General features: G+C 39.3%; 2 protein-coding genes across 2 annotated transcripts; one reads left to right on the top strand and one right to left on the bottom strand.

Annotated features, from left to right (window-relative positions):
• Positions 1-11,994: 11,994 nt before the first annotated feature.
• Positions 11,995-13,065, top strand: LOC145912572 (uncharacterized). Its single transcript, XM_083000091.1, has 4 exons — positions 11,995-12,031; positions 12,105-12,173; positions 12,570-12,700; positions 12,866-13,065. The coding sequence occupies exons 2-4, from the start codon at positions 12,143-12,145 to the stop codon at positions 12,968-12,970; spliced, it is 267 nt and encodes an 88-aa protein (XP_082856217.1). The 5' UTR covers positions 11,995-12,031; positions 12,105-12,142; the 3' UTR covers positions 12,971-13,065.
• Positions 13,066-13,088: 23 nt separating this feature from the next.
• Positions 13,089-16,908, bottom strand: LOC145912571 (ubiquitin-conjugating enzyme E2 K-like). The gene is made up of 6 exons (XM_083000090.1): positions 14,949-16,908; positions 14,715-14,808; positions 14,336-14,477; positions 13,911-14,074; positions 13,676-13,743; positions 13,089-13,444 (listed from the first exon to the last, which is right to left on the bottom strand). The coding sequence occupies exons 1-6, from the start codon at positions 15,003-15,005 to the stop codon at positions 13,373-13,375; spliced, it is 597 nt and encodes a 198-aa protein (XP_082856216.1). The 5' UTR covers positions 15,006-16,908; the 3' UTR covers positions 13,089-13,372.
• Between the last annotated feature and the right edge of the window lie 235 nt (positions 16,909-17,143).

Below are 17,143 nucleotides of genomic sequence, written 5' to 3'. Positions count from 1 at the left end.
TAGCCGGAAATCGCCGGGATATTCCTGTTTCAAACCGGTTGGGGCCGGTTTCAGCAGCCTCTCGAACCTCCAAACCGGTTTAAACCGGAATTGGAGACGTGAAGTTTTCGGACGATTTTTGAAAAAACACCTAGGCTAACCCCTTTCCGTTTTTTCAGATTTGGGTCAAAACAAAAATGTCCGGTTTTAGCCGGAAATCGCCGGGATATTCCTGTTTCAAACCGGTTGGGGCCGGTTTCAGCAGCCTCTCGAACCTCCAAACCGGTTTAAACCGGAATTGGAGACGTGAAGTTTTCGGTGGATTTTTGAAAAAACACCAAGGCTAACCCCTTTCCGTTTTTTCAGATTTGGGTCAAAACAAAAATGTCCGGTTTTAGCCGGAAATCGCCAGGATATTCTTGTTTCAAACCGGTTGGGGCCGGTTTCAGCAGCCTCCCGAACCTCCAAACCGGTTTAAACCGGAATTGGAGACGTGAAGTTTTCGGACGATTTTTGAAAAAACACCTAGGCTAACCCCTTTCCGTTTTTTCAGATTTGGGTCAAAACAAAAATGTCCGGTTTTAGCCGGAAATCGCCGGGATATTCCTGTTTCAAACCGGTTGGGGCCGGTTTCAGCAGCCTCTCGAACCTCCAAACCGGTTTAAACCGGAATTGGAGACGTGAAGTTTTCGGTGGATTTTTGAAAAAACACCAAGGCTAACCCCTTTCCGTTTTTTCAGATTTGGGTCAAAACAAAAATGTCCGGATTTAGCCGGAAATCGCCAGGATATTCTTGTTTCAAACCGGTTGGGGCCGGTTTCAGCAGCCTCCCGAACCTCCAAACCGGTTTAAATCGGAATTGGAGACGTGAAGTTTTCGGTGGATTTTTGAAAAAACACCAAGGCTAACCCCTTTCCGTTTTTTCAGATTTGGGTCAAAACAAAAATGTCCGGTTTTAGCCGGAAATCGCCGGGATATTCTTGTTTCAAACCGGTTGGGGCCGGTTTCAGCAGCCTCCCGAACCTCCAAACCGGTTTAAACCGGAATTGGAGACGTGAAGTTTTCGGTGGATTTTTTTTCGGTAGAAACAGATTCGACGAACCATATTGGCTAAGATTTTTCCACTCATTAATCTTCCTTTAATTACTTTAAAACCGTGTTGTTCCCATAACAACCCACGGTAAACCGCCAAGAAGTTCGTGAATCGCATGAGATTCGACGCTACGACGCTTTCGAACCTTTGTGTCGCTTCGAATTACTCGATCTCATATCAATTGGGGAACCCCCACTGTAGAGATTCAACGATTGACGTAATATCGTTTTCCCGCCAAGTTTGCCGTAAGCTCTTTTTCGCCACACGTGGATCTGCCAAATTCGAATCAGAACCAGAGACCTCGCCTTATTTGCTGATTATTTCGCTTTACGTTTCATTTTACGTTTTTGCATGTCGTATCGACCTCTGTTAGTTTTGTTTATTTTTTCATTTCGTTTTATTTCATTGCACGATAATCACAGTGGTATTTCAGTATGGCGTAGAGCATGATGTGCATGTTAACGTATTATCCACAACCATTACCATGTGCCTATAACCCTGGTGTAACAAGCAAGCTAGTCTGTGAACTACCAGAAATGGTGATATTTTATTTTAACGTTGACCGTGTGTGGAGCACTGGCTGTATTCAAGTGATTAGGAGTTATTTTTAATTATGTAAAGTGCTTGCTAATATTGTAGATGTAATACTTGTTTGTGGCTTACAACAGCTTTTTTACATTATTTGCTAGTGCCTGTTGTTCTTTCATTAATCCACTTGCTTGTGTTTTCCCGTCACTGCACGCTCAGCTAACCAAGAACGACAACCACGTGGGATGGAAGGGTTTCCAACATTGCATCAAACATCGGTTCGTTCACGACTAATCGGCGGCTTGTTGCAATTCTTATCCCCGCCGAATCGCCGCCCGTCGCCGCCACTTGATTCTGCCGCTTTGATCTCGTTTCGCTGTCTGCTTGCCAGCACGAAGCTTAGCAATTATATCAATAAAAGCTCGCCTTTGGGTTTGCTTGCCTTTTATGTTTGTTTAGTTTGCCGCCATTTATGTTCATGTCCGGAAGGTCTTTAAAGTTATTTTAGAAAGTGTGGGATTTTCACATTTGTGAACAATGTCGTTGGTTTGCGGTGATTTTTTATCGCTCTGCAACATGAGTGCTCTTTTAAAGATGCTTGGAGGTTTCCGACCAGAAACCAAGCCTCAGTTAACTGAAACCAAACCCTTTGTTTTATGGTTTATTGTTTCTTAAACCAGTTCATTACCGAAAGTGGACCCCCCTGCATGCCAAAAATTGGACTGGCCCTGCCGAGTATGACCCTAACCACCCAATTTTTTTTTATTTTATTGTTATGCTGGTGAAGTCTAATCTTATGAAGCATGTTGGATGGGATGGTTTTACCAGATGTGTGCGCCAAAACTTCAAACGGACGTCGAGCACGTGACCTCAACTGACCAATCGTCACACTTGCATGCAAGGGATACGGCGTGACCTCTGAATTAACAACATCACAAAAATTCACCCGGGTTTAATTCTTTCGTTAGCACAAGTGTGGCTTTCGTCTTTTCATTTGCTTATTTTCGTGTGAAAAAATTATCCCATCTTGTAAGTTCGTTTCATAATTTGCTGTTTGTTGCACAAAATTTGCCTGGTGATTTTCTGTCATGACGATAAATTTACGAATTGTGTCCTTGGCACGAAACCGAATTTGGCCCTTTGTTTTGGAGTGTATTGGCTTGTAAACCCACAACCAATCGAGTTTGTTTGAAATGCTTGCTAATTTGCGAGGTCAGATTTATGAAAGCGTCAATGTCAATATAGTAATACTGCGCTTTATAATACCCAACCTTGCTCATGAACGACTGTAAAAGTGTTGCACTTTTAGAATCCAATCCTGTTTCTAGTGTAGTTTGCAACTGTTGTTTGATGCTATGTAGAGTATGCCGTACATTAAGATCATCATATATAAGTAATAAAGTGATACGAGTGTGAAAAGTGTAGAGTTGGTGAGGATAGGAGGGTAGGAATTTTTAATTTAATGGTAACACAAAAAAGGTTATTGTACAGTTTCTTACAAATGTTACAGCCAATTTTTGTAAGGTTTTAGTTGGCTTTTATTTCCCAAACAATTTTATCCTTGCGAAATAGGTCATTTTATTTAGTTGTTTGTACAACAATATATTAGCATAAGCAAAGTGGCGCCAATAATATGAATTGCGGAAGCTGCAGACAGATGACCGACCAAAAAGGTCTCATCAGTCCATCAGGTATGACTTTCAGACGACTTTGCTGACCGGAATTGGCGACGTGAAATTTTCGGTCGATTTTTGAAAAAACACCAAGGCTAACCCCTTTCCGTTTTTTCAGATTTGGGCCAAAACAAAAATGTCCGGTTTTAGCCGGAAATCGCCGGGATATTCCTGTTTCAAACCGGTTGGGGCCGGTTTCAGCAGCCTCTCGAACCTCCAAACCGGTTTAAACCAGAATTGGAGACGTGAAGTTTTCGGTCGATCTTTGAAAAAACACCAAGGCTAACCCCTTTCCGTTTTTTTAGATTTGGGCCAAAACAAAAATGTCCGGTTTTAGCCGGAAATCGCCGGGATATTCCTGTTTCAAACCGGTTGGGGCCGGTTTCAGCAGCCTCTCGAACCTCCAAACCGGTTTAAACCGGAATTGGAGACGTGAAGTTTTCGGTCGATTTTTGAAAAAACACCAAGGCTAACCCCTTTCCGTTTTTTTAGATTTGGGCCAAAACAAAAATGTCCGGTTTTAGCCGGAAATCGCCGGGATATTCCTGTTTCAAACCGGTTGGGGCCGGTTTCAGCAGCCTCTCGAACCTCCAAACCGGTTTAAACCGGAATTGGAGACGTGAAGTTTTCGGACGATTTTTGAAAAAACACCTAGGCTAACCCCTTTCCGTTTTTTCAGATTTGGGTCAAAACAAAAATGTCCGGTTTTAGCCGGAAATCGCCGGGATATTCCTGTTTCAAACCGGTTGGGGCCGGTTTCAGCAGCCTCTCGAACCTCCAAACCGGTTTAAACCGGAATTGGAGACGTGAAGTTTTCGGTGGATTTTTGAAAAAACACCAAGGCTAACCCCTTTCCGTTTTTTCAGATTTGGGTCAAAACAAAAATGTCCGGTTTTAGCCGGAAATCGCCAGGATATTCTTGTTTCAAACCGGTTGGGGCCGGTTTCAGCAGCCTCCCGAACCTCCAAACCGGTTTAAACCGGAATTGGAGACGTGAAGTTTTCGGACGATTTTTGAAAAAACACCTAGGCTAACCCCTTTCCGTTTTTTCAGATTTGGGTCAAAACAAAAATGTCCGGTTTTAGCCGGAAATCGCCGGAATATTCCTGTTTCAAACCGGTTGGGGCCGGTTTCAGCAGCCTCTCGAACCTCCAAACCGGTTTAAACCAGAATTGGAGACGTGAAGTTTTCGGTCGATCTTTGAAAAAACACCAAGGCTAACCCCTTTCCGTTTTTTCAGATTTAGGTCAAAAAAAAAAATGTCCGGTTTTAGCCGGAAATCGCCGGAATATTCCTGTTTCAAACCGGTTGGGGCCGGTTTCAGCATCCTCTCGAACCTCCAAACCGGTTTAAACCGGAATTGGAGACGTGAAGTTTTCGGTCGATCTTTGAAAAAACACCAAGGCTAACCCCTTTCCGTTTTTTCAGATTTAGGTCAAAACAAAAATGTCCGGTTTTAGCCGGAAATCGCCGGGATATTCTTGTTTCAAACCGGTTGGGGCCGGTTTCAGCAGCCTCCCGAACCTCCAAACCGGTTTAAACCGGAATGAAGTTTTCGGACGATTTTTGAAAAAACACCTAGGCTAACCCCTTTCCGTTTTTTTCAGATTTGGGTCAAAACAAAAATGTCCGGTTTTAGCCGGAAATCGCCGGGATATTCCTGTTTCAAACCGGTTGGGGCCGGTTTCAGCAGCCTCTCGAACCTCCAAACCGGTTCAAACCGGAATTGGAGACGTGAAGTTTTCGGTCGATTTTTGAAAAAACACCAAGGCTTTTCCGTTTTTTCAGATTTGGGTCAAAACAAAAATGTCCGGTTTTAGCCGGAAATCGCCGGGATATTTCTGTTTCAAACCGGTTGGGGCCGGTTTCAGCAGCCTTCCGATCCTCCAAACCGGTTTAAACCGGAATTGGAGACGTGAAGTTTTCGGTCGATTTTTGAAAAAACACCACCCTTTCCGTTTTTCAGATTTGGGTCAAAACACAAATTTCCGGTAGACTTTCTTAAGCGAATTCCAGACTTATAGTCTTGTAGTATTCTAATTTGTTAACCTTGTTCGTAAATTGGAAACCTTTTTTAAAAGGAAAACGGTAGCTATATTTTTATCTTAAACATCGGTCTGTTTGTTAATCTTGTGGTGCTTTGTTTGCCATAAATAATTTCGTTGTTGCATATTATAACAACGTTGCCATTTTTGTACTGTCACTGTGTGGCAGGAATATTTTGGGTTTCGACATGCTAAAATATGGTTCCACATGTACTGTATTTTCATCCACACACACACATTTTCAAATATGTGGCATGTTTATGCATTACCAAATTAGGACAGTCTTCTTGAAAGTTGCTGTACGTTTTATCCTGTACTACTGCACCTCCTGCGCCGACAACTTCTAAATACAACGCCGTAAGAAAAGTTGATATGTTTGCAGCACTTGCTTGGTGGAAGATATCTCGTTGCCAGTGAAAAACGTTTGCCTTTTTCTTCCGTGTAAGTCTTCCATATAAAAACTTATAATATAAAACAATGCCAAAACGGTAAAAACTGTTTTTTGAAACATTAACAATGCCAAAGAGCATATATTGAATCACAAAGCAAGCTTGTATGTTTGTTTCCCAGAACAGCCACTATAGTTTGGACCAGTTGCTTGGTTCGTCCCTGTGTATTATTGCCACTGGTATAATTTTTTTGGCATAAAATCTGCGGTAAAATTGACACATGCAATCGATAATTCTGCCCCTTGTATCCGCCTGTATGTTTTATCCGAATATGTTTGCAGAAGTATTCTAGTAGTTGTACCAACGTCCAAAATTAAATTAAATAGGCAACAAATTACGCGAATACCAAAATACAGCCACCTTTTTGCGCTATAATTGACGTCACTACACGTTCGTACAAAACATACAGAAACAGCCAACAAAGGTTTCTTATTTGTTGTTATTATTTAACAAAGAAACAATTATCAGAAATAATAGCACAATAATTATGTAATAAACGTTTTCCGTGAACTTGCAAAACCTGCAGGAACAGCCAAGTGCAATATAACGTTGAAGTGTATTTTCTAAATGTACTGGCCGTCTCTATGGAGCCATAAGAAAGTGTTGAAGACCCACATGAGGCTCCCATTTAATATAGTCTGCCCAACCGAACACGAACCCTCTGCATACGCCATCTGTATCTGAGAAATAAAATGCGCTCCCCAAATATAATCAAAAGCCTTTACTCCCTCCACTGTTAACAATCAAAACTACAAAAAAAAGGAAAAGGTCCCAGGAAGTTCAGTCCTTAAAATTGACTAATCAAACAGATAGCCATGCTACGTCACTAGTGACGACCGTGCTAATGCTAGCGACAACGCACCAGTGTGGTGACTCTGTTCACAAGCTCCGCTTGCTTTGTCATTCTATTTCATTTCTGACCAATCGCTTTTGCAAGTGCTCTGTTCTCCTCTACATATTTGTCGCCTCAACCACGAGGTAAATAAAATAAAAATTATCGTGTCTGCTTCAGAAACAATAAAAGTGAAACGTCATCTACTGCAGGGTTTCTCAAACTGTGAGTCGTGAGGCGGGTTCAGGTTTACCGCGAGAAATGTTATTTAATATGTCATAGACTTCCATTGCAATTGTCTGTTTTCTTGGTGACACTAAAAAATCAACAACGTTCGGATGCAAAATTCACCTAACCAGGACCACCTGTTGTTATCTTCATAACTTACTTTAAGATTTGAACGGTTTACCGTGAGCCCAAAAGAATAAAGAACCCCCTGATCTACTGCACTGCCTGTTACAAAACTATAGAAATCACACCCAATACTTCAATATGCTCCAAATGTACCATTCCGGTTAAAAAAATTTCCTACTTTTACCATAGATTTAAAATCTTAAAACCGCCTTCCAGCGCAATCACTCTACATGCGTTTCTTTTCGTTTGATTTCAACCAAATGCAAGCACGTGAAAGTCACGCCAGCTTCACAACAAGACTTATTCCCAAACTACATCTTGCGGCAGCGTTTGCAATCCCTGCCTGCGTTCAAAATATTTAAAACAATTATGACTGAAGGAGTGACTACTTCGCATTGGTATTGGTTTATTATTCGGTTCTGCGGAGTTGGACTTGGTTTAAAAGCCACCGCACCACGTCAAGGTACCAACCCTCGCGGTGGGTCTCATCTAAGTCAGTAGAGAGACCCTCGTTCGGCGCAGAACCACAACCGAAACGAGGAAAACAGACTGGCCCGGATTGGGCGTCATATATTGGTGGGTATTCAAAGCCCACGTAACGAAGTCTGCAAAACAAAAGAATTCGTTAATTTGGAGCTGAATTAATGAAACAAAGAACATATTCTTTACACTAAATACATGAACACGTAGCCAACATTTTTAAAACAACTACATCCTGAAAACCTGCCAGCCTGTCTTTGCCTCTAAATGCTTTTTTGTAAATCTCGTAAAGCTGACGACGGCGGTCCACAACGTTAGAAAACGCGCACAGTTTCAGAACCCAAACAACACAACAAAGTAACCACTCTGTTCGGCTGATCTAGTAAGGTACAACACCCCCCGAGAACTGGTCTGAATATTCATGGAAATGAAAGGATAGAAATGATGTATCAGTAATTTGCTTGAAGAGGAAAACGACAAAGAAACGTGAACACGAACACAAGCACATATTTTACTTTGGGGTTCATTAGGTTTGTTTTGATAAATTATTTCATCCAAGATTATTTGGGATTCATTTTTCTCCAGGTTTCTCAACAGTTATTAAGTGTTGGTAACCCACAAAAAAAGACATTATTAATTATGCGTAATTTTATACGAAGCTCGAGGAAAATCCAATCTTCTGATAGATGGTCGAAAACGGCTTCTGTAACATAAATTTTAGTGGAACCGCCGACGTCCCTGAAGGGGCGCGAAGTAAACAATAGTAATAGAATCTTGCCTCGAACTGACTGATCTGGATATAAGCGTCACATTAGGCCTAGCAACAAAGTTAAAAGTGAGTCGGTGTGTTTTTAACCACAGAATACTTAAGACTAACGGAGTTCTTACAGAACATCGCCAGCCCAGTTGTTCAGTGGTGATTCCCCCAAAGCGACAAAACCGAAAATCGAAGATTGATTAGAAGTAAATTAAGTTAAGCTAAAAATAAGGGAGGGGCAAAAATACAATTAAGGGCATGACCAGATCAAGAAGGACATGTACATACATTAAAACTCGTTTAAAAGTTGTGAATTAAAAATCAAATAATTACTTTTCACCCTTAAACCCCTTTATACAAAGTCGCTTCCCACATGTACCCGCCTCCGGTAAATGATCTGGCCAAAACCCGAACGCTCAAACACCGCTCCCTACTTTTACGTTTAGCATAGGCGCAAAAGAGAGGTTTGAAAAAGGGCCAGCAACTTTAAAAGCGTATAACTGAAAATCATTCCCAAGTCACTGACCCTTGCCCATCGAGACCCCCCTCCCAACGCAAGGATTGACAACGCTGTGGTGGTGGAATAATAACTTTCTCTGATGGAAATTGCGTCCTAAAATGGTGGCTCGCCAACCGTTCGGGAGCAATGCTATGCCGGCCCCTTCCACACTACGTGCCAAAACTGGACGTCGTTGCAATAACGTTAATGGCATTTCATGCAGTCGGAGTAGCGGGTGTCCCTACTTAGTCAGCCTGCACCGCGGCCAGTGCAATGCGGTGGAAAGGCCGTGCCAAGTGGTTCTAAGCGCCACCTACATTTAAAACTAAGGCCATTTAACAACGCGCCACACTTAGCTACAGAGATCGAAATAAACTAAGGTCCCTAGTGGCGCGCGAACCCAAAATATAACCTACTTTATCTACGCTACCCTTACTTAAAAGAGTGCCATCGTAGTTTTAAACCTAGGGCAATAACTGAATGGTGGCACTCCTAGCGACTTGGACCCGCTCCGCCGCCCAATTATTGTGTGAAGGCCGGTGTGGGGAGGAAGAAAAGTTTTTTGAGACCCGGGGGAATTGGGGGAGAGCAGGTCACTCACCCTATACGAGTTAGCCTAAGTTAAGCCTAAATTTTGCCACCCCGGGTGAATCACACGACCGACTCCTAGTAACAGACTGGTAAATAATTGAAGTTGTGGATGGTGTGAGGGATGGTTGGTTGGTGAAGGAAGGTTGGATGGTGTTGGTCGGTTGGTTGGTTCAGATGACTTCCTTTGCCCTCAACGAGATGAATCTGGACACAATAAAAACAAATAATCCCAAAATATGTACAAGACATCACGGAAACCATTAAAACAAAACTGGTGATGATGGCGTTAAAAAACTTATTGGATTTACTGCGTTAAAGGATCAACGACATTGCTACGTAAAGTATCTATAATTTCCTCCGAAAAACAACCAAGCTTTTTTATTATATTTCATTAAACTGTTTGCAAATTACCAACTTACCTTGGACCACTTGAAGTCGGTTTCGTCCACTTTCTTGCTTGCTTTCCTGTTGACAATGGCGGTGACGTCACAGCGATTGACGTTTCTTGTATGTTTCAGGATTAATTTCTTGAAGGGGCGCAGTATTGTTCGTGAAGTCAATTAGTCCAACGTTCGGATGATTGTGACGTCACATACGTTGCGCAAAAGTTCTTCCCGTCGCGCGCGTTTACAATATGTGAAGATGAGTGAGAAAAGATGCAAAAGGGCGGTTGCAGGTGAACTCCTAGCATCACCTCTGTGACTTACATGCTAATTAGTTTCACCTTGCAAACGACTTTAAGTTTCGTGTCAACTATAAACTAACCTGACAGTGGTAGGCTGCAATGTCTGTTTCAAAACTGCTCTGTTAGCAAATAGAGTTAACCTTGTGGCAGCTTGAAATGGTTAGGTATCAAAAGCACATATATGTTTAAAAGCCCGTGCACTGACTTATAAACATATGTTATGCATTCAACCAACATCAACGACCACCATTTAAAGACTTACAATTGACTAAAATAACTTTGTATTTTAACTAAATTGCGTGACTGAACTGTTCTGCTATAAAACTTTCATCATGCAACCACATGGATGCGCAAAGCGCGCAGTGACAATGAATGTCAAAACATCAAATGTCCGAATTGTTTTCTCGGCGTAAAGTTCCAGCGCTGTTCCCATTCCCGTGTTGCTGAAGGTCTGCAGCAAAAAAACAATCATTCACAAATTGCCTCACCGCACTGATTTAAACATGATAAGTTATAAAAATGCCAATTGCTCGCATCACAACCACGAGGCTGAACAGTTCTACAGGCGTGCCACAGAAGCGCTGATTGTTACGCCACAAAAGCGCTCCTATTTACGACACAAGACGCTCCAACGGCACAGCTCAGCAATCAAACTTGTGCCCGAGTATTTTATGTGTTTTACCAAGGCGTTGTTTGTAATTATTTGGAAAACAAGGGACCTCAAAATGGAGAAACATGTAAATTGTTAATTCACTTTAAAATAGACCGATCTTCTGACATAAAATTAACGTGCTGTATTCTTCCGAGACCAGTCTATTTTTAAATGTTATATGCCTGGCAGCAATAGTAGTACAACATAAAAATTCAGTCTTAACAAAAATACCTCAAATTGTTGGTAGAATATTTTCTTGTGGGCGGAGATTATCGGAGGTCCGTCCACAAAACAGTGGAAATTCCTCCTTCGATCTGACAAATCTGATGAAAAAAATACGTCAAATAACAATTTGTTTCATACGTAGTAACATCACGCTTTTCTCTACACATTCGTGTCTTTGCCACGAAAATAAGATAACGATAAACACAGAGAGTGTAAGGACATGCTTAAACAAAACATATTATGCGCTAACAAAAATCTGTATAATTAGCTTGGTTTAATATTTGAAAATCGTGTGCTTACCTTTTGCCACACAACCTCCACTTCCGTTCGCTACCAACGTAACCTTCAAATGGCTTTGTTCGAGAATTCCACGAGATTTCGAATGAACGCTGATTGGACGTGACGTCATGACTATTTACCGCGCGTGTCAAAGTTACGGATGAAATGTCAAATTTAGTTATTTTTACCCATATAATTATGGTCTAATAAAACATGCAAATTGTTGAAATGTTATACAATATTTATTTTCTCTTTCACTCACAGTAGACTTAAAAAACTTCACTTATGTTGCGTTATAAAATTTTATTGGTGAATGACCTGTCATGTCAGGTGATTTAGGAGTGCAAATGTGACATTCAGTTGTCTGGCAAAAAAAGTCCCTTTCATTTCTGCGTTTTCCAGATCTTAATTTAACGGAATATTTCCGTTTCAAAGTAATTTGATCTGGTTTCATCAGCCTCTTGAAACCAAATTCTATCGGAATCCGAAACGTTTTTTGAAAAAATCCACAAGACTGCATCGAAAATAGCATTTCTGTTTCATCCGATTCCGGTCGATATAAAAAAGTGTGGTGTAATTATTCGAATTATTCCGGTTTAAATCCGACAAACAAATTCTGTTACCTGTCGATGCTCTGAAACGAGATATAGCCTACTGGATTTGGAGACGCAACGTTCGGACCATTGTAGAACATCGTATGATTGGCCGACCGGTCGATATGAAAAAGAGTAATTATGTGTTTCGTTTCGATTTCTTTTATCATAATATAAAAGTGTTCCCTTTCTGAATTTAGTGAATTTCACTGAACGTTTGTTTTATGTTGATTTTATATTTTTCTTTTCGATTATTGACCTTCACTTTTTCACGCATGAATGCACATTCAACGAGAGATTGAAAGATCACGTAGGAGGTTTGTAATTTTGTGCATTCGCAAATGTTCAGTATTCTTGTTTCGACTGGTAACTGTGCAATTCGCATTTCAGACTTTCTTGTAGCGTTGACCCCCAATAAATTGTGAAGTATGCTTTCGAGGACGCTCACTGCTCTACGTGGTATGGTGATAATCTTGATGCAAATTTTACTTACTGATCCCAAATCTTTCAGCTTAAACTTTAATCAAGTTCCTGGATCAGTTTTATGAACGGGACTTCGTGATTGATGTTATTGTAATGTTTCAAGTACACCCATTAATAAGAACGTCTTTTTTAATCTAAACATGTAAAAGAATATGTCACAAATTGTCTTGCAGCACTGTGTTCATCATGCATGGGCTGACTTGGTAACATCTGTGTCTTTATTTGTGCCCGTGCCATTTTGTTACTGATTCCTTGTTGATTTTGTTGTTGTCCAATGTAAACAAAAATGATTTGATTTTGAATGTGCACAAAGAAAATTAATGAGTATCATTTGGTTTTGCAGAGTTTTATTGTAATGATTTTTTATTCCAGTTCCTCACACTCAGCTGAGGAGATCTTCAGGATTCAACAAATATCCTCCCCTTAAAGTGAAACCGTTAGGATTGAGTGGAAATGCAATGCTTGCTCTCGGAGCATCTACCATGGTGGTCACTCTCACAGCAGTAAGTAAATTTATATTGTTCTAGTTTGGAGGAAAGAACCTTCCATTCCGGAAGGATGCAAATACTGTTTTGCCAAGTTCATTATATTTCTGAGATTTCAACTGGCAGCTTTAATGAAAATTATTACATTCACATTGTTTTAAGTTAAATCATTGTACATTGTAGTGCGTTCTAAGCGGATATTTGGTTCCAACTGTCCCAGGAATGTTTTTTTCACCGGTCGGAAGCATGAAGATGGATCTGACCCCAGATGAACTCAAAGATAACTAACATTTGGACAATTTGTGAATTTTTTTGTGCTGTTTTGTTTTCAAACGAACGAGTTATTTTAGCATCGGACCTAAATAAAGAATCTTTGACATTGACGCTTTGTTTCATAACTTTGCAATTGTCGAGCAAGAGTTTATTATGCAGTCACAATACAGTAATATCACAGAAAGCTACAACTGTTTATACCATCAACAGCATGGGATTGGCGGAAATTTAAACAAAAGGAACGACTAGCAAAACATGGCTCTATTTTAAATAAAGATTTCAATGTAATTTGATCTAAACATGCAGCAATAGAAGACAATTTTTTTCATTGGAACTCATAATAGCTGGATTCAACCACAGCAGTAGCAATAACTGAGAATAAATTATCCAAATCTTTCTAAAGGGTTTTGTTTATATTCAAGCGGTGAGATTTTGTATCGCATTTTCCAAGTTCCACGAGTAAGTTGAAAGTGCTTGAAGGGAAACTTCCTGCAAAGAAATCTTCAAGTTAAAGGAGATCAATAAACAAAACTGTTAGTCACAATCCCACTCTAAAGGATGTTTGAAAGCTCTGTAGCTCAACATGTTCTTTATATTCATGTAAATGCCTGTGCATGTCATCAGGCAATGGAAATAAAGCATTTGATCAAAACAGATGTGAAATTAATACCTCAAATTTATAACAATTAAATTGATTAGTGTAACTACATATGTTCATACCTTGTAAAATCCCATTTCTGTTGCCTTTTTTAATTTCTCCATACATTCTCTGTCTGGAGGTCCGGGTGCTAAATAAAAGTTAAGAACACTTTTAAAATGTTGGTTTCATTGATCTAAGCTGACTCGTTATCATAAATCTAAGCTGAAAATTATTAATACCGTGATGGTCAACATTGAATCACCAACAAAAGTTTTTAAGTAGGTTTTTAACTCTTTTGCCTCAAAATATCAGTACCATTTGCATAGTATTGAGCCCAAAACTTGGCAGTTTTCTGAAATGCCCGATTATTCTCTTTATATTGTCGTGCGACCACAGCATCCTGTGGGTCGTCAGGTTCCGCTGCAGATAATAATGCTTGTAAGGAAAGAAGGACTGTTCGAAGCGTCAACGCTGCAGCCCTGTAAGTTTTGTCAGACCATCTTTGTAAATATTGGTGGATTTTTATGCTATTACACAACGTACAACAGAAATATCTAGTAACTTTCATTATGCATATGGGTTCGTTTTTGATGACATTAAATTGATTATTGCCAAAATACATGTCTTTCTGTAACATTGTTTACAATTCCCATCATGAAAATGAGTCTTCTAACAACAAATTAGTCAACACTAAATATAACTCACAAACATCATGATTGTGTTGAAACAATGGGTCTTACCATTGGTCCTTTAAGATATCAAGACATATTGCACCAGTTACAGAGCTAATATTGGGATGCCAGATTTTTGTTTCAAAGCTCACTTTTGGAGGGTTGAAAGGATATGTTTCAGGGATTTTTATGATAAGTTTGAAAGTCCCACCTAAAACACAAAGAAAACAAATTTTTTTTATCAGGGCTGTTTTATATTTTTTTTTTATATAAAAATTTAAGTTTTATTAGGATAAATAAACAAACATTTTGGGAAAACAAGCATAGTTAGGGTGACATTGAAACATAACAGCACTTAACTTAAACCTTACTTAAATGGCTGTATAGCTTTAGGCCAGTAAATATTTTATATAATCATATCAAAACATAGATGAGCTCAACCACAAACCATGATAAGGTGTCTCCGGGGGTCCGACTATTTCACCTTTTAACGTAGTAAACTCATCGTTATATAACTCAATCTTTATGTTTTGTCCAGAGCACTGAGGTTAAAAAGTGAGAAAACAAATTTAAAAACATTGAATTACAACATAAAGTTTTGCGTTGCAATGAGATTAAATTATATAAACTGAATTTACATAGAACTTACAAACATGAAAAAATAAATTACGACAGTCTGTACCTCTGATTTGATGTCTTTCAATTCTCGCTGAATTCTAGTTGCCGCAATGCTACTCATCTTAGTTCACATCAAGGTTTAATGAAATATATCATATCAAAAAAACACATAAAAAGGAAGTCTAAAGTCACATCTAATCTAGTTACAGGATTCAGCAACACTTTGAAGTCTGTGAAAATATATGTAAATTTACAAAACAACAAAAATAGTACAAAGTACTGAAGTGTTAGCAGCAGTGCCCATCGGCTTGCTTATTATTCAGCATAAAACCAATAAACAAATCAGGTAATGATTAAGCTGTTCTATGGAACACAAGCTTTGAGGTAAGTGAATACAAAACAATGCACCCAAGAATATGATTCATATGAAACTTCATTTCTTGAGGTACCCACTAAGCAAGCTGTCACTGCCATACTTTTGAGTTAAGTTGTTCAAATGCACAGCAAGCTCATGAAATGTATCTCGGAAATTCTCATTTCGTTCATTTATCTTATCTTCCTCAGAAAAGTTCACCTTGGGCCTTCTTTTAAGCTTTTTCTTGATATGTGATGGCAAATTGTCTTGTGATATATCATGAAGCACCACTTTTAATTTCTTTGTGGGATTAATGCTTGGTCCTGGTGATATTGCAGCAGCTGATGTGCTCGGTACGGGAACAACACTTTTGTTTGAATTATCAAGATTAGTTTGGGTACATTTGGACAAATGCACGCCATGCAAAGTACCAGAAAATGCTTTTACTTCCGCTGCAGTCAGTCCACGGTCAGAATCTTCGGGCAGATAATCACAAAACTCAGCAAAGGTACATGCTGCAAACCTGTGCTTATATTTCTGCAACAAACATTTATTTTTACGCTTCATGGATTTGGTTTTAAGAGAGCGCAGCAGATTTCCTTGAGCGCCAATGAATTTAGCAAAGACATCGGTTTCAGATTTTTCCAGACCTAGATCATCAATTTCTGGTAATAAATTATACCCTTGCTGGGGAATAGATATCCTTACAGCCATAAGGTCGCTGCTATATTTCCTGCCACAAAAAAAAACATCGTAAATCTAAAAGAAATGCCAAACAGCAAACTATACATGTATATGTTATATTTTTGCGGGGTCAATACACAATTGCCCCAGTTGTAATTTAAGGTTTGATCAGTTAATGACTCCTTGGAACAGTTACTTAATACTGGTTTAGAATTTTAAAAATTGCTGTGGTATTTAGTAAATTAGCTTAAGAAATGCTGCATAAATCATTGTCTAAATACAAGAACCTAACCACAAAGTTGTACTGCTTGGTAAAGAGGTTCACACTGGAAGTTTGGGCAGCAACTTATATCATAACCAATATTTTTATTTTCCAAAAATGCCATGTGACTTGAATATCTGTAAACTATCCAAACATTGCTTTGCACAAAAAAAGCTACAACATTAAATTGCACAAACACTTAGGTGCTGTAAAAACTCACACTTCATACAAAAAGGACGACAATGGTGGAAAACAGCCAAAGAAAGTTTTTAGAATATGTTGTCATTTTTTTAAAGTAGGACAGTGTTGTGAAACTGATCGTTTTTATATTATGTCAGAGGGAGTAGCGATCTAAAACAACAAAATTTAAAAATACTAGTGGTTGTGTTATGCCAGACGCAGAACAAATTTTTCTGTCACAAAAGCATATTGATGCCAGGGCTATATAATTAAAATGTAAACTGAATTATTTGATTAACAATGCGCAAAAACATTATTGTCACAATGGAACCAATTCCGTTCCGTCTGACTTGTACAAATTATATCTGTTGGAATTCAGTTTCTTTATTGCAACGAGCGCACAATCACAGCAATGAAGTCGTCCCAATGTTCCGAAGCACACACAAATACTATGTACGTTATATATGTGTAATATTTACCAAAACAAACCCAAAATAATTGACGTAACACATCATTATTCACTTTGCTCCAAAAGTCCAACCTACGCATATGATAAACAATTCCGGCCGAAGAGTCCGGAATATTACATAACGCACTCTAGTGTTACGCACCCCAGGAATTTTATAACCGAATGTTAACGTTCTGTAGCAAAACAGGCAACTTTGTTTTGTAAGTGGGTCATATATAACAATTATGCAATATCACGCCTAATTGAATTATGTGTTGTTGGGGTTATCAACACATGCTTCAACCACGTCCATGTGTGCGCTTCCAGTAT

The sequence above is a fragment of the Ascidia mentula genome, chromosome 8 (genome assembly GCF_947561715.1).
Source record: "Ascidia mentula chromosome 8, kaAscMent1.1, whole genome shotgun sequence".
NCBI lineage: Eukaryota > Metazoa > Chordata > Ascidiacea > Phlebobranchia > Ascidiidae > Ascidia > Ascidia mentula.
The sequence above is the reverse complement of the archived record's forward strand: the minus strand, read 5'-3'. Positions and strand labels throughout refer to the sequence as shown.

Bases quoted from the DNA above. Each gene is read 5' to 3' on its own strand.
- LOC145912572 (XM_083000091.1), top strand. From the start codon at position 12,143: ATGCTTTCGAGGACGCTCACTGCTCTACGTG. The intron at 12,174-12,569 runs GTATGGTGATAA...TTTTTATTCCAG, and splicing joins GACGCTCACTGCTCTACGTG to TTCCTCACACTCAGCTGAGG. The intron at 12,701-12,865 runs GTAAGTAAATTT...TGTACATTGTAG, and splicing joins TGGTGGTCACTCTCACAGCA to TGCGTTCTAAGCGGATATTT.
- LOC145912571 (XM_083000090.1), bottom strand. From the start codon at position 15,005: ATGAGTAGCATTGCGGCAACTAGAATTCAGCGAGAATTGAAAGACATC. The intron at 14,478-14,714 runs GTTTGTGGTTGA...TTTGTGTTTTAG, and splicing joins CCCGGAGACACCTTATCATG to GTGGGACTTTCAAACTTATC. The intron at 14,075-14,335 runs GTAAGACCCATT...CAAAACTTACAG, and splicing joins GATATCTTAAAGGACCAATG to GGCTGCAGCGTTGACGCTTC.